Raw genomic sequence first — 21,668 nt, forward strand, 5'->3', positions numbered from 1 at the left:
CTCTAAATAGGAGAGCTCTATTTAGTAGTATAATATTACTTAATTATATTTACTTATAATATAGCTCTCTTAAACCTATTTTTATTTAGTAAGTAGTAAAAAAAGTAGCTAAATATATTAACTTAAGCTAACTATATATATTTAACTAATTAAGAGAGAACTATATTATCTCTAATTAGCTAAATACCTAACTTTTTAAACTTTATTATAATATTAACCTAAATAAATATTATATTTATTATTTACTAAAACTTATTAATAAAATCTTTATATATAAAAATAAAGTTACTACTTTATATAAACTCTTATAATACTATCTAATAAGCTTTCTTAAATAGCTAAAAAACTTTTATATCTATAAATTAAAATAGATATATAGTATAAAAGGGAAAAAACCTAGTAATAATATTAAAGTTAATATAGTATTCTATAAGATCTATACTAATATACCTAGAGAAGCTATCTAAAAAGAATAAATAATATAGCTTTATATTAAATTCTTCTTAGAAGATATCTTTATATAACTTAATATAAACTTTTAATATAATACTATATATCTTAAACTAATTAGAATAGCTTCTATAAATATTAATACTAAACTATAACTTTATAGTATACTTAAGTTACTAAAACTTCACTAAATACTTAAATAAATATATATTAAAATACTTAATATAATCTATTATAATCTCTTAGTTAGAGAAAGTAATAAAAGATTATATAAAGTAAATACTCTTATTAATATTATAATTAGCTTAAATAATAATTAGCTATATTTTAAAGATAAAATAAACTAAAATAATATCTCTAATAGTATTATTAATACTAATAAGAGTATATAACTCTCTATTAATTAGATTAATAACTTCTTATAGTCTATTTTATTTTTATTATCCTTAAAATAAAATAATATATATATATAGCTATTAAAGTAACTAATATAGTAGCTAGACTTATTAATATTCTATATCTTAGAAAACTTAAGATTATATTCTTAAACTATAATATTATACTAATTAAAAAAGTTCTAAATTAGTACTAAGTTAAACTTAATACTTTTTTAATAAATCTTAATAAGCTTAATCTTTAATCCCTTTTAGAACTCTAAATAGTTAGCTATCTAAAATACTATAAAGTAGTTTAATATAAAGCTTATACTTTAAGTAACTTAGAATAAGTTAGCTATCTTTTTAAAGATTATTAAAATTACTAAAAAACTAATAATATTAAGCTATATTATAAATATTACTAAAGCTAAGTTTTTAACTTCTATTACTACTTTTAGCTAGCTACCCTTTTAAAATAATATAAAGAAGTTATAATTAACTTTTAAAACTTTTAAATACTTCTTTATTACTATATAAAATACTTTATAATCTCTAGTAATAGCTTAAATTAATAATACTATAAATAGAAGTTTATTAGAGTAACTAAAATAAAAAGCTTAATATTATTTAGTATATAATACTTATATAACTTATTTAGTAAGTATTAAGTTAGTATTACTTTAATAAAATATCTTAATAATAAAAATTAAAAGAAATAATTAAAAAAAAGTATAGTTTTAGGTTATAGTATAGTTTTAAAAAGGACGTTTTTTAGTAATAAAATAAAAAAAATATAACTTTTACGTAACTAGCTAGAAACCCCTTTTTTTTAGGTAGAAACCTTATTTTTTCGCCCCCTATATAAGTAGGGGGTATTTTGCGCTTAACGTGGCTAACTAACGCCCCCAGGTAGATCGACTTCCGATTTTTGTTGCCTGAGGGATACCCATGCTTCCGTGGTTTCTGCGGAGGGGTTGAGAAGCAATTGAAAGACCTCAAAACCGCAACCTCATCACTGGGCAGCAAAAGTGTGCGTCGTTACCTTCCAGAAGCTGGTCCAGAGGTTCAATTTGTGCTCATTTTGACCATCTCGTTGCCATTCGAATAAGTCGGAACCATCGGGGCGACAGTAATATCGATAATGCTCGTCGCCGGCCTTGAACCGGGGGTGTCTTCCCTGGCATCCCCGGATTTACTTCAGCTTTTCCCTGAGTGCGCGGTAAGGTTACGTTTTGTTAACATTGTCTGCCCTGGCGGCTGGTAGTAGACTATGCATCCAGGACCGAAGTCTTTCAATTCAGTGCTAAGTTTACTAGGGTCGCTGCATATCCAATGCCATGGCTTCATCGCCAGTCTCAGGGTCTTCAATTCCTTTCCTGTGCGCTGATTCGCAATTCTACAGTGCTGTTGGATGCGCATTTCAAAACTGCACTGTAATCAATGGTTTGAGTGAGTGCCTAGTCCAAGAAACCGTATTATTTCAATTGGACGCCGAATGGCTGCAACATCTTGAATCCGTTGACTAGAATCCTAACACAAATGTGGTAGAAACACAAAGAATTCTCTCTGGTATTTGTGGTTTACCAGTTCGCGATAAGGGTACCTCTGCTACTGCGAGCGCTGTTGCTGGCGCGCTTGTCGCCATCGTCAGCGTTGGCATCCGCGAATATTCGCAGCTCTCCCGGTTTGATTACAGCATAGGGCTTGATGACTACGCTCTGATATTTACCATGGTTTGTTGTTTCTGACAGTATCATCAAGCTCACATTACTAACTGCCACGTGTTGTGGTAGGCAATGTCTGTGCCTATGAGCGTCCTAGTTGTCATTAGTAAGTATTCTTGATTTCGGATTTACTACTCTCAACTAACAAGCCTTCGTAGCTGTTCAATCAGGACTCGGAAAAGATATATACACTCACGCCGGATCAGATCAATGAGTTTTTCAAAGTTGGTCAAGACCTGCTCAAGCCCTTTCAACTGCTAATTTGCTGCAGCTGTTCTACATAAGTGAACACTTCTACGCATTCACAGTTCTGTTTGCGAAAACGAACTTCCTCTTCTTCTACCTTCGTCTTTTTTCCGATGAACGGTTCCGAAAGCTTACGTGGGGTGTCATTTGGGCTTGCATCGCCTCAGCAATTTCTTTCTTCGTCGCCACCATGTTTCAATGCTGGCCAATCAGCTACACTTGGACTCGGTGGGACGGGGAACACCATGGTCGCTGCCACGATATCAACCTCCAGACTTGGGCCCACGCCAGTGTCAACATTGCATTGGATGTAATAGTAGTTAGCATGCCGATCTCTCAAATTTTGAGGTTGAATTGGCGGTGGAGGCAGAAGATTGGCGCCGGAATGATGTTCGCCGTCGCACTTTTGTAAGTTCAAATGATGCATATTCCTCAGCACAGACAAATGACTGAATGGCCTTGTGCAGAATTACTCTCGTGTCTGTGCTTCGGCTCAGCACAATCAACGACTTCATGAAAACATCCAATCCTACTTGTGAGTCTCAAGTTCGATCAAGACCCTCTCATTTGATACTCAAGCCAGGACTTTAGGGGACATCGTTCCAATTTCGAACTGGTCCTTTGTTGAGTTAAACGGCTTCATCTTCTGCTCCTGCATGCCCGCTTTTCGAGACTACTTCCGACGAATGTTCCGGCGCAGGAGACAAACGATGGTGGAGCCCGCGTTTCCCAATGGAGGTGCCATGCGAACTATTGGAAATGCTACCATTCGACGACGCAATAGACTTCATGAGCTTGTGTCTATTGATAGCGATGAGAATGAGCCAGAGCACCAACTGGAGGACATTGGACAAAGAGATCCAGCGGTTGGGCGACTGTCCACCGGTGTTGCTACCCCTGTTTCTACACTTAACCCTCGTTCCGATGAAGCAATTCCAGCCCAAAATGGGGCTTCATCGGATGAGATCACGGCTACTCCATCACAACCTGAAGAGATGGATTTGGCGGATCTGAAGCATCTCGCAACTTTAGTGTCTGCCGGTGGAGGAGACAAGCACGGGTGATTAATATGAAGCTGCTGCACATCCGAATTTCTTGCCGATTTCACGTGCGTTGCACTGTTCTTGGCGTCTGACAAATGCCGCGATGAAATGCATATGTCAGCAGCAACAGCAGAGGTACGATGACGTTGGGTCGAACGTCTGCCAATTCGCAGCTCACCAGCACAGTCCAGAAATTTTGATTCGGCTTTCGTCTCTGCGCAGCCATACTTCGTCAGAGGTCTTGGCGGACTGTGGTCGCTTTTAAAGGGCTGATGGGCTTCGGTTGGCGGGCCTTGGCCTGGGACACATGTCTTCGGGATAAGTTGGTCAGCTTACATCGTTTAATCCGAAAGTAGGCCAGCCACCGCTAGTGCTTTGACGGCTATGGTCCGTAACTCCGATATCAACTGACTGCGCCCAACCTCAAGTCCGACCACCAGCGGCATGGTGGTCTTGGAAGACAGGCTACAGCGATGAAGGATTCATGAACCGGCCTGCTTAGCCACCAATTTGCGCATTCGCTGAAGCATGCGTAATGAGGACGATGATGATCAACACTTGGCAGAGGCCATAACGATGCCCCAAGGTTGCGCGTCGCACAGCAGAGACAGTCATCTCAACGAAAGATCTTTGTTCGACAACAAAAGGTCTTCAAAAGGTCTTGGCAGCAAATCATATATAAGACATGTATTTCACCAGTTCGGCTCAACAATTGTGAATACCGCCCTGCATCCAAAAACTGTAATTGAAACCCAATCTACACACGATGAAGAAGCTTTTCACTTTTGCCTCCATTCTACTCTTCAGTAGCAGCGTTACTGGAAGTCCGTCCAACGATACAGCTTATGACTATGTTGTTGTAGGCTCAGGACCTGGAGGCGGCACTTTAGCGTAAGACTTCCCTTCCGTTTTCTCTTCTATTACTGACAATTTCCAGCGCAAGCCTAGCTCGCGAGGGTCACTCTGTCTTCCTCATTGAGGCTGGAGGCAACATGGGTGACAACAATCTTCAACGCATCCCCGGATTGTGAGTGATGGATTGCTCAGTATACACAGCTTCGTTCTCATGGTCTTCATTCACAGGGCGGATGTCAACTCGGAGCACCCGGAGATGTCTTGGCAGTTTTATGTGTCTCACTACCAGAATGAGACTCAAGCTCGTCGCGATCGCTATTTCACCTACCGTCTTTCAAACGGCACTCTCTGGTATGGCATCGATGCTCCCGAGGATGCAACCCCGTAAGTCACGTACCGAGTCAACGCTAGGATGAACACTGATCATCGGTTTAGACTTGGCATATACTATCCTAGAGGAGCTACCGTTGGGGGCTCAGCGATAGCCAATGCCATGAATGTGGTTCTCCCTCCCGACAGTGACTGGACCCACTTCGCCGAGGTTACAGGCGATGACTCCTGGGGCCCTGAAAACATGAGGTCGATGTTTGTCGAGCTTGAGAGAAACACCTACGTGCCTGAAGGGACCCCAGGCCACGGCTTTGACGGATATATTTCCGTAGGAAGCCCCTCACCTCTTGCCATAACCCCAAAGCTGACGGAAATCAGACGAACCGAAACAACATTTCATTTGTAGTTGACCGCCCGGGTGTCCTCCGTGTGGTTCAAAATGCCATTTTCCAGACGGAGGGCATAGAAGCACCTGATTCCGAACAAGTCGTCGAGCTGATGGAGAGAGATCTTAACCGCCCTGGCGCTGATCGCTACGAGATCCCTGGCGTGTATCAGATACCTTTACACGTTGACGAGAACCGCCGCAGAAGCAGCCCTTGGAACTACGTCGCCGAGACTTTGGCTTCGGCCAGTGAAGATGGAAATTCACGATACCCTTTGACTTTGAGTACCCACAGCCTTGCGACACGAATCCTGACGAAGAAGTCCGGCCCTGGCTTGAAAGCCTATGGTGTGGAGTACATGGTTGGAGAAGGTCTTTATGAGGCCGACCAACGATATGACCCCTCGGTCGAGCCACAGTTACGTACTGTTACGGCCAGGAAAGAAGTGATCATCTCGGGTGGAGCATTCAACACTCCTCAGATTCTCAAGCTCAGTGGAATTGGACCTCGACAGGAGTTGGAGAAATTCGGCATCCCAGTCGTTGTTGAACTTCCTGCCGTTGTAAGCAATGGCTTCCCCGCAAGAAATCCCTTCACACTGACAAATTTACCAGGGGGAGTTTCTCCAGGATAACTACGAGGCAGGCATTAATGTTCAGTCCAACATAGCATGGGAGAACAGCCCCTTCGCAAGATGTACGCCTGATAGCCCGGAGACCGACCCCTGCCTTGCGCAATGGGAGGCCGGCCATGGCGCATATGGCGAGGCCGCTGCTCCCATCTTCATGCTGTATCGAACCAACCACTCCAGGAACGCAGACTCCGATCTCATCATGTTCGGTGCGGCCGGTGGCGTCTTTGATGGTCACTACCCTGGATTCAGCGAAATCACTTGGCCGCCAACATCCTTCTTCTGGGCTGTCGTGAAGATGCAAAACGGGAATCCGACAGGCACCGTGAGGCTTCGATCGTCCAACCCCCGGGAGACCCCAGAGGTCAACTTCAACTTTTACCAGGAGGATTCCGAGGTTGATATCGCTGCTCTTTCCGAGGGCCTGGAACATCTCATGTCCATTATGAACGCCACTGGAGAGCCGTATCAGCCCTTCGAGGTGATTGACCCCCCGGCAGATCGTTCGCTTGAGCAGCACATCCGAGATCACACTTGGAGCCATCATGCCTCTGGCAGCTGCAGAATGGGCAAGGACAGCTCTGATAGCTGTGTTGATTCAAAGTTCCGAGTTCATGGTGTCGAGGGACTTAGGGTTGTCGATGGCTCAGTCTTCCCCAGAGTACCCGGCGGGTTCCCTGTTGGCGCAACATACGCTGCCAGTCGGAAGGCATTTCATGACATCGTCAGCAGTGGGGAAATTTGATGTCCTAATAGCCGGCTTTCATAATTTCATCTGAGTTTGGCCAAGTATAATAACTATAGGATGGTTTCAATTCCGATGCTGGTTTGGTTTTCTGTTCTTTTTGGTCAATAGTAAGGACACGGAAAGTTGAAGGAAGGTTGTCATAGTTCGAGACTTATATGAAATATTTCTTTTCTTTCCTAATATCCTAATCCCGGCTCTTACAATACGCCATATCCCACAGGCGAGGACCGCGATTGTGGGGAGCGCGACTCGGACGTCCGGGGCTCTGTATGGTATTTTCCTTCCACCCTTTCAGTGAAGTACGCCTCCTCGCAGCCGAGAACCATGGCGAATACAGCCGATGGAACGGGGGATGGACTTGAATGGTTTAAGGGCCTTGGCATCCATTCGCCCGGCGTGGATCACCGAGTAGCCGGTAAACGCCGCGCATGAGTCAAGACATTCCCGAATAGCAATCACAAATTAACGATTGAGGATCGGCGTTAGCAATTATTCAGCTCGGATTTGTCTATTCGGGCATTAGACTGAACTGAAAACCTTACAGCACAAGATTATCGTACGACCAGAATATGCTTGGACGTACTGTTTAGACAAAATGCTTGCTAACGTTCGGGGTCGCCAGGTTAGATGCTAACCGGGACGCCGTAAAAATGATTCGGCCCAATTTTCTTCTAAGTCACAACCATTGTTTTCGGGCTAATTTCTAAGCCAAGGACATATCTCTGCAGAGCGTCCTGGATACCTTGAGACCTGAGGCAGCACATGGCGAACATTAGAGGTCCAGTCTCCTGAATCTCTCAAACCCTTATGATTTCAAGTTACTTGGCTCAATTGCATCAGAATCTTTAATGGCGCACTTAAGCCATTTCAAAGGACGAATTATCAAGCCTTTCCATTAAGACAACCTAGACGGCTTGGTTCATCATCCCACGAGATTGCGTGATAGCGGGGGGACATCGCGCGTTGGTGGGGCTAATCCTGAAGAACGATCCAACATTGGAGTGACAAGAACTCTCAAGTCGATTGCGCCTTTCCAGCGCTTCATCACCGGCTCCACTGCACATTGCTAGAATGTGCAATAAAAGCCATGAGGCTGCAGCGACTGTTCTCAGATGTTCTGCATGTGGCTTCGTTGCTTTACATGCTCTGACTGGGTGGTCCTTGGTCGTTACATCCCAGCCCATAGCAGACAGCGCTTGTCACGATGGCCGACGAAAAAGAGATTCAGCCTTCGGTGAAAAGTCCCCCAAAGGGCAAGACCGTCAGCGAGAAGAACGCCGACGTCACGTTGCGGCTCCTTGAGCAGCACGGCGATGATTTCGGTTCACTTACCCCCGAAGCGGAGAAGAAGCTGCGACGGAAGTTGTACTGGCGCATCATGACGCTTCTTTCTGCCATCAACATCATGCTTTTCGTAAGTTGCATTCGCAATATGAAAGTTTGGTTGATACTTATTACGTCTTCCTTCTTTAGGTCGACAAGTCAACACTGGGATACGCTGCCATCTTGGGTCTCTTCGAGGAAACCGGTATTAGGCAAGCGCAGTATAACAACCTGAACACCATGTTCTACGTCGGTATGGATACCTGCTCAAATCCAACGCAGTCAATGCTCACTTTTCATAGGGTACTTAGCTTTCCAATGGCCTGGGCACTATCTGATGCAACGGTTGCCTTTTGGCAAATACGTTGCAATCACTGTCTTCATTTGGGCAGTGATCATCTTCCTCCACTGTGTCGCAACTCGATACGCTGGACTTGTGGTGATGAGACTCGCTCTCGGCGCTGCAGAAGCCGTTATCGTTCCCGCAATGGAAGTCACTATCGGCATGTTCTTTAATCGACATGAACAGTCTTTCCTACAGCCCGTGCTGTGGATCACCTGTCAAGCAGCGCCTATCCTGACTGGTTTCATCTCCTACGGCCTCCTATGGAGCACTGGCCCGGTCTTACCCTGGAAGCTTCTTCATGTCGTTACCGGCGGGCTGACGCTCATACTTGCCATCTGGGTGTGGATCGACTACCCCAGCAACCCCGCCGAGGCGCGCTTCCTCACTCTCGAAGAAAAGGTCCAGGTCATTCGCCGCGTACACAAAGCCCAGCAAAGCTCGATTGAGCAGAAGCATTTTAAGAAGGAGCAGTTCATCGAGACGATGAAGGATCCCGTGTCATGGCTCTTTGCGCTGCAGTCATTCACGCTAATGTACTCGAACAACCTCAACTACGGGCAGAAGAACCTCATCACCACCTCCATTGGCATCAAACCTCTTGGGTCTACACTCGTCGCCGCAGCAGGTGGCGCGTTTGGCGTGGCCTGTTGTATTGTTGCGACTTTGGCTTTGCGAAGATGGCCAAGTAATCTGGCTCTCCACGGAACCGTATGGTGTATGCCCGCTGTCGCGGGAGGTATCGCGATGACCACGGTCGACTGGGAGCAGAAGATCGGGCTCCTCGGGTGTCTTATCTTAGCAGCATCGACTTATGGCGTCACATACATCATTGCCTTGGGCTGGACCACGTCAACAGCCGCTGGGTACACCAAGAAGCTGACGCGCAATGTCATGTTTATGCTGGGATACAGCGTCGGAAATCTTGTGTCTCCACAGATCTGGATCCCCAGCAATGCGCCGAGGTTCTATGGTGCATGGGTATCTATGATCACGGTCAGCTGGGTAGGTACACCAGTCATCTTGTGGATCATCCACTTCATCTTGGCGAGAAGGAATGCGGAGAGGAGGGAGTATATTGCCTCTTTGAGTGATGATGAGCGCGAAGGCTACGTGGAGCAAGTGGATGAGAACGGAGAGGTTGTCAGGGTCAAGGTTGACATTGCAGTTTTGGACCTGACGGACCTGCAGAACAAACAGTTCATCTACCCCATCTAGTAGCTCGGCAAAGTTTGAGGCTGCAGTTGAAGGTCAAGGGGCAGTCCTGGTTGCCAGGCAGGAACGTCACACATGAGAGAACTCGTTCTATTCCGGTCGGCGGATGGAGTATGGCTATGTAATGTTTGCTATGATGATAGTCAGCCCGGTCATAATAGTTAGCCCGGTTGTAATGAAAAACACATTACAGCTTGAGATATCTTTCGTGTTTGGTGTTGTTCACATCTGTTGGGAACACATAATGTGAACAAGGGAGCAGGCATTAGGAACACTCTAGACCCGGCGATAACCCGCTGGCAATTACCCCCGTATACTCGTATTGCCTACAGTGGCTGACCTCGTCACATGCGGAGCGGCTCGTCGCCAATCTTGAATGGTTTCAGCGAACGAGAGCGTCGCGATAGCCATCACTGGCGAGAGACGTCTACGAGTGGTGAGAGAGGGGAGTGGCGGATGCAGGAGTTCCAGTGTGATGTGACGGAGGTATGACTGGAGAAATAGAAATTTGGCCTACTTGACCACTTAAATGAGAGACATTAGCGACGTCGATGAGGCTTATTATCAAGGTGCCGTCGTCCCAACCATCCCCGTAGACGGCCAACTATCCGTGTGGGTGGGACGCTGTGTTTGGCAATTCGCGGCGCGTCATGCGCTAGCGAACTTTCCTATCTGAGAGTCGACTTGCTTTTCTGACATTGAAAAGGCAAGTCGGGAGCTAAGATTCTCCGTCAGCGACCAGAAAACTTGCTATTTTGGACCAGAAACCAAGGGAGGCTGGCCTTAAAGATGGGGAACTGACTCGGATAGGCAACTTTCCTATCCTGGAAATCCGAGATTGGAAAGTCTTGATGCAGGATCGGTCGTAGAGCGCGGGGATTGCGGGGAGCATGTGGGGGTTGTCACTGCAGAACCATATCCCTTAGTTTCTGGACCCTGCTCGAGCCGCTGTCTGCGTCAACAAACGGCACTTTAATGATGGGATTGGAAAGTCGTTGACAGGATAGGCAAGTGATTACTTCAAATAGGCAACTTTTGGTCCTTCTGGACATCTTCGCCGGCGCTAGAAGTTCAGCCCAGAGTGCGGGATGTCGTGAATGTCCTTGGTAAACCCGCGGATTGCTACCTCGCCTCAACGATAGCACTGTGATACATCGAGGTAGTCCCGCGTAAGTTCATGCCCTTGTGGGGAAGTCAGCTGGCCTTGAGGTCGCTCTGGAATATCTATTTCAATGCTCGCCCTCTCTGACTACAGTCGTCTTGCTCTCTTCCTCCTCAGCGCCCTTTGCCTTCTTTGCCTCCTCTCCCAAGCATAACACGGCGGAAATACTGTCTCAAGTGACCAAAAGGCCATCCACCATGTATTCCGCACTCGTGCCCGCGGTGGCATTGGTGCTTGCCGTCCTCTACCTCATCATATATCCCGCCGTGGAGTACTTCCGCGACCCCAAGAGGCTTCGACGCTACCCTGCCTTCAAGCCCCTAGCTGGCCTCACAAATCTCGTCTTCATGCGAGAGGCTGCTCTCGGGTTTCGATCGAAGACTCTCTATGAGAAGCACAAAAAGCACCCTGTGCTACGCATCGGACCCAACTCCCTTTCATATGGAACCGTCGATGCCATCAAGGATATCTACGGCCATGGATCCAAGTGTCTCAAAGGAGAATTCTATGAAACACTGTCCGGAACCCACTTCCATTTGGCAGACGTTGTCGACAAGGCCGAACATGCGCGAAAGCGCAAGGTCCTATCGGCCGCGTACGCCCTCAAGAACCTGGAAAGTTGGGAGTACAAGGTCTCCGACAAGGCGGAACGATTTATCCGTGGCGCCGACAAGGCTTGCACCAAGCCATTGAAGGTTGGACTTCGTCCAGAGTCCGAAGATCTCACATTCGACTACCGTGCCTGGACCAACTTCTTCACTCTCGATGCTATTGCCGACATTGGCTTGAGCGAGCGTCTCGGGTTCCTCGACCAAGGCCATGATCTTGTTCGTGCTGAGCGTATGGATGGCAGCATCCACGATGTTAACTTTAGAGCTTGTCTGCACTCCACAGCACTTGCCCAGTCCATCACGGTCTGGTCCGCAGAGTGGTACAAGTTCAACCAAAGACTCACATCCTACCTGTCGCCAACCTTCCGGAAGTGGTGGGGCCTTAACAAAGGTTGGGACGGTATTGTCTATCACCGAGCTACCCAGCGATTGAAGCGGTATCAGGCAGGCGAGAAGTTGTCCGACTTCTTTCAGGCTCTGATGGAAGATAAGAATGGAACTCCAAACGGTCTCGACTGGGGTGAAATCGTCGCCGAAGTGTCTATTATGATGAACGCAGGGTCGGACACAACAGCAATCGCGATGAACAACGTCATGTATTGGTTGTTGAAGAACCCAAGATGCATGGCCAAGCTGCGGGGAGAAATCGACTCGGTTCTCGACGTGGATGAGATCGTGGCGCCATACGACAAGATCAAACATCTGCCATATCTGCGCGCTTGCTTGGACGAGTCCCTTCGTATCGTGCCGCCGACCACCTTCGGTTTGCCCCGCCGAACACCTCCGGAGGGCGCCTACATTCTTGGAGACTTCATTCCGGGAGACACGACAGTCTCCATATCGGCATACATCGTTCATAGGGACCCTAAAATCTTCCCTGATCCCGAGTCGTACATCCCGGAAAGATGGCTTGGTGATAAGGGTAAAGACCTGCAACCATACTTTGTCAGCTTCAGTGCGGGAGCGCGTGGCTGCATTGGTCGGAATATCAGCTACCTCGAACAGACTGTACTGCTCGCGAGTGTGTTGCACAGGTACGAGTTTGCCCTGCCATACCCCGAATGGGAGCCCGAACGGCGGGAAGCAATGAACTGCATGCCCAATGCAATGCCATTGAAGTTATGGCGCCGAGAGATCAAGTCGGGAGAATGATTTCGGTAACTATGGTATGGGTCATGATTGGAATGAGTAGACGACAGAGCGCATTAGCATGGACTAGACGAGCTGCACAGACAGTGCGACGAGGAGATATAGAGATTGACTTTAGGATGGTGGAATTTGAAATATCAATGATTATAAATAATATCTACAAGGAAAACATCAGTTCACATTCGTCCCATCTCTCAGCTTATGTGCTCTCCGCGTCGCGCGCCCGGGCATTGGCGTTCAACATGCCGGCAATAGGCATGGATGGGGGCGATGGCGAGTCTTCTTCCCAGCCCCAAGCTTCTCTAAGTTGGGCTCGTCTGAAAGCAGTCAGTTAGCAAGGCGGGCTCCGGGGTTGTAATGTAATCGGGCCGAACAGGGGGACTTACGCTGCGTGAGTAGGCCATCCTAGTCTTCTATCGGTTTTTAGGAGGATTCTGTACAACTCCTCCTGTTCTTTTCGGTCGGTAAACCGGTCGCCTGCCATTGCAATAGCTATACACCCGTTGCTGTTGTCCACATATTAGGACCTTGTTTTCGGGACGGGCAGTGTGGGGCCGATGGGAGACTTACACATGAGCCGGTGCCGTTCGTTCGTTTGCCTGCGTCCAAAGTATCGTTAGCCGCTAGTATCTTTGGCGTAGAGCAGCTCAACTGAACGAGACACACTTACCACTGCAAGCCCGCATATCACTCGGACAGTTTGCTTCAATTCTTCCTCCATCACTCGGAAAGCGGTTCCGAGCCTCGGAACCTTGGGGTTGTGTGCAATCAACAACATGCGCGACAGATGATAGTGTTGCAAACCGGTGACTGCGGCATCCGTAATGTATTGTTCTTCCGGAAGGAATAAACCGGCGTCCTGGTTCGCCCACATGGGTTGAAAGTACCACGGCTTTTCCCTCCACCAGTCCTCCAGCTCTTGCTTCAACTCGACGTACGACTTTCCGTGGTGGTTTTCTTGGCCGTAGCAGTGGCTAAGGCATGCCGCGCATATACCTATGACCTTATTTGCGTAGTAACAGTCCGCCGTAGTATCGTCAGCGTCTTTGCGTTCCAATATCCTTCGGATGCTCGGAAAGAAGTTCGGGTGCACGGGCCGAGTGTGAACGAAAGCCATGTAAATCTCCTGCCGGAGTGCAAGCCAGAATGCCGACAGTCGAAGACTACTGAAGTCGGCGGCGTTCGCCTGGGCAGCTAGAAGAATCCTAGTGCCCATCAAATGAGACTCAAGTGTCATGGAACCGATGTCAACCTCTTCCGTGAACCGAAGGATCACCACTGCCGCGAGTAAGTTGTCGTCAACTACTGCAGTCGATGAAGACAAGGCCGGAATCAATGACCGAAGGCATCTTTGGTGGTATCTATCCGCAATAACGGCATCGACGCCCATTGTACGACTCAGTCGCTTCGCTGCAGCCGAAAACATGGCATTGAGTAAAGTTGGACAATACACCGCACGTTTAGGGACTACCCTCGCAAAGTGCCTCCCGCTGTCGCACAAGTCAAAAAGCGGCGCTAGGCTGTCGATGAAGTATCGGTACAAGAAGGCCTCTTGGCGGTCTCGCAGAGGCCATAAAGGCGTTTCGACGTACGTTCGGTCATGGGGGGTAAGAGTGTCGTCGAAATTTGGTTCAATCGGTTCGAGGGCGAGATGAATATTTGGGAAATCCAAGGTGATCTCGCTTCCGAGATCGAGGCGCTCCCATGGGATCACGATGGAAGTGGTAGTCGTATTTGTGTTCGAGCTTGGTGTTTCAGCGTGAGTCTGTAGCTTTGGTGAGCGATTCACCGCCTCGGAAGTCGTTGAGTTTGTCGATCGTCTCGGTCTAGTTGGCCGTTGCCTTCTGTCCGCGCCGCGTAGATCGCCGTGAGAGCCTCGGGTGCTCAAACCCGAATTTCGGGAACTTAGCTCCGGCACCGGTGAGTTCGGTGCCGAGAGCAAAGCGAGGTAATCCGGAGAGTCAGCCCGGCGTGGCGCCCCGAGATACACATTGTTCTGGCCATCACCTTCGCCGTTTGAAACGCTAGAGGCGTGAATGTTGACAACATCTTCTGTCTCGTCGACGAAGCTGAATGATCGATTCGTAGTCCGGACCCAAGTCTGATTGTTGGCAAAACTGTACTCGCTTCGGGCAGCCCCAGACCCTCTTTCCGGTTGAACACTTTCGCGGAAAGTCTCTGCTTTAGTTCAGTTGCTCTTTTTGATGCTGGTCACGTCAAAGACGCGGTTGGTCACGAACCTGGGGTTTAGCGTATGTCTGAACCGGACAGAATAGCCACGCGTACATTCAACGCCAGACTTGCGGCAATTTGAACATGTCGAACGATTGGAATCACCTAGCTTGGGTCAACAAGGCGCTGGACAATCAGGGGAATTTTCTCCGAGTCTGAGGAAGAGGGGGGCTTGGTCGTCATCCCCGGGAGGTCGGTTCAGATCCCAGTTGACTGGCACGGCGAGATGACAGATAATGCACATCGCACCACGGGCTCGCTTACATTTCAGATGTCTAGTGCGTGGAACCAATCAAAAGGTCAGATAACAAGGTCTTCAATAGCACGAAAGACGCCAATGTAGAGTAACGTGAGGATGGAGGGCACATAAGCCTGAGGGCGTGGATGATGCGCGGCTAGGGAGGAAGAGGCGCAGGGGCAATATCCATCCCACCGGTTGATATCCCACCGGAGACGACTCACCTTAGTCTGCAGATCTGGCAACACAATGAATTGTCAGCAAACAGGTATTAAACGGCGTATTGAACCTCAACTGGCTCTTTCAGGCAATTATGCAAGAGATGTCATTCGGTCTCAGAGATAGGACCGAGATACGCCACGAAAAAAACAAACTGCAGAGCGCGATGAAAAGGGAAAGAAAAGACAGAGAAGGAAAGACTCACATTACACGGATTCGTCCGAGTCTGGATACGGCTCATGTTCTGGACCCGCCGGGTACTAGAGGCATCCTGCATCTCTTCGATGCGCCGACGTGCGGATGCACCGTACTAAGGCAGTGACGTATAAGAGCCTGTGGGCAGAGATTTGCTACTGGAGGGCGACGTGGGATTCATGGGGGAGGAGCAGAGACACAGAGAGACGATTGTGTGTGGTAAACTGGTTTGGTGGTGGAGGCGAGACGTGTGTTGCGGCGGTGTCCGCCCGGCGAAGTCTGCGGTTCTTGGTTTATGACAACTTTGGAATTGCTCTGTTCGGAGGTGTTGTAGGGGCCGGTTGACTGAACCCGGCCCAAGCGGGAAAGTCTTGGGTAACAGGGCGAATTGGCGCGCAAATGTTGGGCCTTCGGGGGCCTCGTAGAAAAAAACAAGGGAGACGGTGGATTGAAAGGGGGTCAAATAGGAAACGCGAGGGAATTAGCACACAAGTTGCCTATTCCTTGTTAAAACGGCAACTTTCCCCCGCACGCCATGCATCCACCGCTAAACCGACAAACTCCACCGGCGCCGCTCTAAGCTCGTGGCGATTAGCTGATGCATCGACCCCCGGGGGATGCACATGCGTCCCTGAACTTGGCCAAGAATCCCGCGGTTTATAAACTGTTGGCCGCCAAGTGACTGTCTAGGTAGGTTGTCAACGATAAAGTCTGGGGAAATCTGGGGTGAAGGTGCCTGCCTGACTCGGCTCGGCTGGGCTGGATATTGGAGAAGTGCCGGCACGCTTGTCATTTGTGTTTCCTGTGATTGGCTCGCAACATCGTATCGCCATCCTCTTCCCCGGATTTCATATCAAATGGATTGATGACATTGTCTGATTTGGGTCATTATCACCGCGGACGATGTCTTCTTGGAGCGATGTAAGGTAGCATGGCGGCCATGTTACCATTCAGCTGAGTTATCGATGTTCATCGAACGCGCGCTAAGGACGAAGACGTGCGAATGACCACTCTCAAGCGCAACAACAATACCAGACTTCTTCAACCATATAATATGTTGGTTTACCCCAGATTTTGACGGACATCTGCTCCACAGAAGCCTGTCATCACCAGAACTAAGAACCACCTGGTCTCATAGCCCACCCCGATCCGCCTTCTACTTCCTCTAAGGAAGATTGTTGTTAGTCTACCCGGTATCCTGCAAGCCAAGATGGACACCAAAGACCCCAAGGAATCTGTCCAGCACAAGGAGTCTGTGCTGGACAAACTCTCCTCCGAAGGCCGACTTCCACTAGAGGAGCTTGACTCAATAGAACAAACCGAAACTGGCAAGTTCTCGTGGCTGGTGTCCATCACTGCGGCCATCGGAGGCATGCTCTTTGGTTATGACACCGGCATCATCTCTGCTGTATTGGTGTACATTAATCAAGATCTTGGACACACCCTTAGCTCATCTGAAAAAGAGCTTATCACCTCGATCACCTCCGGCGGGGCCTTCATCGGAGCCATCTTTGCTGGAGCCACAGCGGATCGCTTCGGACGAAAGATTGCCATCTATGTCGGCTGCTTCTTGTTCACCGCCGGGGCCATCCTCCAAGCCGCATCGTTCTCCCTGGCAGTTATGACAGTAGGCCGCCTTGTCGTCGGCTTCGGCGTTGGCTCTGCAGCTATGATCATTCCCATGTAAGCCTTGCAGTCCACGCTATACAACAAACGAAGCGAAAACGAACGTAGACTAACCATGACTAGGTACATTGCAGAGTTATCTCCGGCCAAATACAGGGGCCGCATGATTGGTCTCGACAACATGTGCATCACGGGTGGACAGCTAGTAAGCTATGGCGTCGGTGCTGGCTTTGCGCACGTACAGGGCGGGTGGCGGTACATGGTTGGGGGAGGCGCGATTCCAGCCATTATCCTTGCCTGTTTGCTGCCTTTCTGCCCAGAGTCTCCCAGACAGCTCATCTATCACGGTAAGTCTGAGGAGGCCGAGAAAGTCATTCGAAAAATCTTCCCGAACGGGACGGAGGAGCAGGTCCAGATGAAGGTTCGACACATCACATTCCACGTCGAGGAAGCGAAGAACATGAACGCCGGCAAGTCACAGTGGTGGGTGCTCAAGCAGCTGTACGTGATTCCCGCAAACCTTCGCGCGTTGATCTCGGCCTGTGGTTTGATGGCCATCAGCCAACTAAGCGGCTTCAACTCCCTTATGTATTATTCCCCGCTCATCTTTTCTCTTGTGGGATTCGACAACCCCGTTGCCGTCGGAACCATCATCGCTGGAACCAACTTTATCTTCACTCTTGTCAATCTTTTGCTCGTTGACAGGGTCGGCCGGAGGAGAATTTTGCTCTGCACGGTGCAGTTCATGGGGCTATTCTTGATCGTTGCGGCGGTGGCTTTCAAATGGATTCCGATCAATCACGACTTATCCCTCGGAGAAGGAGCCACGGTGGGGCCACCGGCTATCATTGTGCTCGTGAGCATGGTATTCTTTGTCGGTTTTTACTCGTCGGGTATCGGCAACACGGCGTGGCTAAGTAGTGAGTTCTTCCCGATGGAGGTGCGTGCCATGGGCACAATGATGCTTACAATGTCCTGCTGGGGCTCCAACATCATTGTGGCATCCACGTTCCTGACGCAAATGGAGAACACGACGCCCTCGGGTGCGTTTGGGTTCTATGCAGCCATCTGCGTGCTCGGATGGGTCTCCATCTACTTCTGCTACCCGGAGGTGAAGAACATGACGCTGGAGGACATCCGCGAGGTCTTCAACCACGGGTTCGGTGTGAAGCGCGCCAGACAGCTGCAGAGGCAGATGAAGGCCGACAGAAAGATGGGGTTGGTTTCGACTGAAGATGTCAAGGTGTAGGTGGGTAGGGCTGAGAGAGTTCAGATTCGCAGACGTAAAGGTGAGTAATGGCGGGGCGAACCCGGCTTTCGCGTGTTTGGGGGAGGTTTGGAGGGCGCTGCGTAGAGCCCGACGGTGCTCTGCGTATAAGCTTAAACCCGGACGAGATGCAAAGAAGATCACCCACTTACCGCTGCCACAGTCATCAGATGAAATCAAACTGTATCGGTTTATCCTGGTGTTGCGAGAGAAACGACGAGAATTTGTGCGACAGCATGTGGGCTTTGGTGATGGCCTCGCAACGATATCGAGATGCTGTAGAGAGTTTCTAGAGGCAGGGAGATGATGGATAACTCAATAAGACGGGGGTGTTCCTCGGAATATTTACCTTCACCCCCCACTATTTCGCTATCCCGTCCGGCCTCCGCGCGCCGTGCCCTTCGCCGTCGACACGGGCTCGAGTTCGGGCTGGTGTACATGTCACTCCGAGAACCTATTTTCTGCGCTACGGGAGCTCTTCCGATGCACACAGACCATCTCATGGGAGACCGCGTGCTATTAGTTCTCCAGTTAAACAGTCCTCACTGACGGCACGTAGCGTAAACACGCCCTGTGAGAGGTCGTTTCAGGGAGGGACCTGGGGCGGCTCACAGGCGAGAATTACTTCCGCGGGAATGCTTACCACGTGTAGTAAGGCGACTTGCCTAATCGGGACGTTCGCGTCAAGACCGCCTGCTGCTGTCTAGGCGTACGTGCCTAGAGTGTAAGACGGCTTCTTACTCGAGTCCGACTGGGGACGAGGCTCTGCTGTAGTCAGGAAGGTCCAAAATTGACATTTCGTTTGTCGGGCTTTTATTTGCCCGCATAAAATTCTATGTCGTGATTGTGTTATGGGGCTGGAGACTACAATTCGGCGCTTCGTAGCCGACGGTCGCTTCGACAGACAAAGGACGCCAAACTATCTCGGGAGTGCCCGACGAGATTAGTACCCAGTAGTTGAATCGCATCAGTCATGAAACGGCCCGTTCGAGAAGCCGGTGGAAGATGGTAGGGCGCGTATGTCGCAAAAGGCGTTACTAATGAGGCGGCGTTGAGGCGCTCTCTACACCTAAGAGGAGCTGTTGATGCACAAGTCACCCGAAAGCTCAGTAAGAGATAGGTGCATCTAGTCATCTACAGATCTCTTGCAGTGATACTATTAAGTCGGATTTTACAGTGTTTATGCAATCACATCGATGTAGTAACTGCCTTCATCTGGAACAGCATCGCCATCGTTGGCCGGAGTACGGTTTCCCCTGATCCCCATTCCGGTTCATCATCACCAAAGTGAAACCCCTGGCGTCTCTGGCAGCATTCAAATATCAGAACACACAGCACAGCAAACGCCGCTGACATCACCCGGCCTCCATATTTCAATGGTAGTTCCTGTGATTAATCTACGACTAACGGGGCACTTAAAGCAGCGACTGGCACGATGTACTTGGGCGACCAGCAGATTTGAGACGAGATCGGATGAGGATCTTCTTTGCGAACTACATTTGAGCACGAGCATGTGGAGTCGTGTCGAACAAGGGCGCTGTAGCGCTGCGACTAAGGGCTGTTGACAACTCTCGAACCTTATTACGGAACTCGGCTAACGTATTCGATACGAAAAATCAAAGACGCAGCACAAAAGCCCTGCATCATCTTGAAAGTTACTATGTTTTGTACGACTCGAAACCTGGATAAAATGACCCATATTGGAAGCGATAGCCTGTCAACTGAGGAACCAATTAGTCTCAGCCTTTCGGCAACTATCCTGCTACCATCCCCTAAGGCAAGGGTGCGCGTCACAATTCACCTAGGGAGGCGCTCAGGAGAGCCCATTCGATTCGACGAATAAAGATGTGAAACGAAAGATGAAAAGTAGACGTGTAACAAACTTCAAGTAATCATCAAGTTGCTGGGGTGGCCATCATGTAGTGCTAGATACCGGCGTCGAGAGCGGCTCGCAATTATCTGTCATTGGCTGAAGCGTAAAGGCTTTCCTCATACAATGCTGTACTGCGGTACCAGGCCAAAGTAAAACCACCCTGTCAGGTTCCTGTGGCTCAAGCAGACCAGGTGCGGTACATCGCTCACAGGCGAAAGACCGGCCATTCAGCAGTTAATCCAGAGCTTCCTGTGGGTCATCAGTCCCCACGCTACCAGCCCGGGAGATTTTACTTACCCATCATACCATAGTATGGAAGGGTAGACGTATGGCTCGCTGGAGCATTAGTCGTGATGCACAGCGCTACAGCTGAAACACTCTGAAATATCTTACAGCTGATGGGTGCCACGACCCGAGATGCATCGAGGGCCGAGCATCAGGTCCATGGTTGTTCGACGGAGGACCCCACGGTCCGGACGCCTTCAGCAGCTCAGCAGCATCGTGTAGTCAACGGGCTGTACGGATTACGACGTAGGAGCGGGATTGAGATACTCCTAGAATGCAAATCGCAAGCTTTCGCTCAAACTCTATGCCTACGAACGCAAGTCTGTAGAGTCCCCGACCGTTGGCAGCCATCTAAACACCCGGTAATTCCGGGGACATCTGAACTCTCACGACTGTACAGGGTAGGCTGTCCAGTGTCCGCCTTGGCTTTGACTAGGCAGCCGTCGCTTGGTGCAGGCGAAAGCTTGATCCATAAATAATTGATCTAGAAGCACACGGCCGGAAGGTTAGTGTTAAATTGACGGGGTTGTTTTGTTAATTTGCCTGCGCTAAGCCCTTTTTAGAAGGATCTCGCGGAAGAACCCTTCCGCCGCCGCCGGAAAAAAAGTATAAGTACCCGAAGTACCGCCTCCGACGCGTATATCTATCATAATAATACAAAATCAAGCCTTCTTTTTACCTATCTTTAACTATTCTAGAAAGCCTCGAAAACGTGTATATAACATCGAAAACGCGTTTTTTCGGGCGTAAGAATAGGTTTTCTGATATTTCTGATATTCGAAGTCTAGTATGCTGAAAAGTTAAGGGCTTTTTAGAAGACTGTTTGCTAAAGTGTAATGTAAAGGGGAGAAAAAATGATTTATTAAGTGTAGGATATAAGCGTAGTACTTCTAATGTTAGTAGTGGTACTTCTGACCTGGACCTGGCGATACTTTGTTCCGACTGCTAACCTAGAAGTGGTTAGCGCGGGCAAATTAACAAAACGACCCCGTCAATTTAACAGCTACCGGCCGGAAAGTGGAGGTTGGGCTTGCCTAGCGATCGGCTCGGTCTCTAGGACCCGAAATGGTAAGAATCGACACTTGGGATGGTCCCCGACGGATGACGGAATGGCTGGCCCGATGTTGGCTGAGCTTCTGA

General features: G+C 48.8%; 5 protein-coding genes across 5 annotated transcripts; 4 read left to right on the forward strand and 1 right to left on the reverse strand.

Annotated features, from left to right (window-relative positions):
• Positions 1–4,606: 4,606 nt before the first annotated feature.
• On the forward strand, positions 4,607–6,787 carry betA-3 (Oxygen-dependent choline dehydrogenase; the record flags this gene model as incomplete). The annotated part of the gene is made up of 6 exons (XM_036637672.1): positions 4,607–4,731; positions 4,778–4,867; positions 4,924–5,079; positions 5,131–5,353; positions 5,404–5,973; positions 6,026–6,787. The coding sequence occupies 6 exons, from the start codon at positions 4,607–4,609 to the stop codon at positions 6,785–6,787; spliced, it is 1,926 nt and encodes a 641-aa protein (XP_036498371.1).
• Positions 6,788–7,994: 1,207 nt separating this feature from the next.
• CGCS363_v005824 (putative transporter) lies at positions 7,995–9,674 on the forward strand (the record flags this gene model as incomplete). Its single annotated transcript, XM_036637673.1, has 3 exons — positions 7,995–8,204; positions 8,264–8,366; positions 8,416–9,674. 3 exons carry the CDS (start codon positions 7,995–7,997, stop codon positions 9,672–9,674), a joined length of 1,572 nt encoding a protein of 523 aa, XP_036498375.1.
• A 1,356-nt stretch (positions 9,675–11,030) lies between these two features.
• On the forward strand, positions 11,031–12,596 carry bphA-0 (Benzoate 4-monooxygenase; the record flags this gene model as incomplete). The annotated part of the gene is made up of 1 exon (XM_036637674.1): positions 11,031–12,596. One exon carries the CDS (start codon positions 11,031–11,033, stop codon positions 12,594–12,596), a length of 1,566 nt encoding a protein of 521 aa, XP_036498374.1.
• Positions 12,597–12,792: 196 nt separating this feature from the next.
• CGCS363_v005826 (uncharacterized protein) lies at positions 12,793–13,983 on the reverse strand (the record flags this gene model as incomplete). Its single annotated transcript, XM_036637675.1, has 4 exons — positions 12,793–12,910; positions 12,980–13,099; positions 13,164–13,192; positions 13,264–13,983. The coding sequence occupies 4 exons, from the start codon at positions 13,981–13,983 to the stop codon at positions 12,793–12,795; spliced, it is 987 nt and encodes a 328-aa protein (XP_036497644.1).
• A 2,704-nt stretch (positions 13,984–16,687) lies between these two features.
• On the forward strand, positions 16,688–18,352 carry itr1-1 (Myo-inositol transporter 1; the record flags this gene model as incomplete). The annotated part of the gene is made up of 2 exons (XM_036637676.1): positions 16,688–17,160; positions 17,227–18,352. The coding sequence occupies 2 exons, from the start codon at positions 16,688–16,690 to the stop codon at positions 18,350–18,352; spliced, it is 1,599 nt and encodes a 532-aa protein (XP_036497643.1).
• Between the last annotated feature and the right edge of the window lie 3,316 nt (positions 18,353–21,668).

The sequence above is a fragment of the Colletotrichum siamense genome (assembly GCF_013390195.1).
Source record: "Colletotrichum siamense strain Cg363 chromosome Unknown KSG_Cg363_contig03, whole genome shotgun sequence".
In the NCBI taxonomy this organism is placed as follows: Eukaryota; Fungi; Ascomycota; class Sordariomycetes; order Glomerellales; family Glomerellaceae; genus Colletotrichum; species Colletotrichum siamense.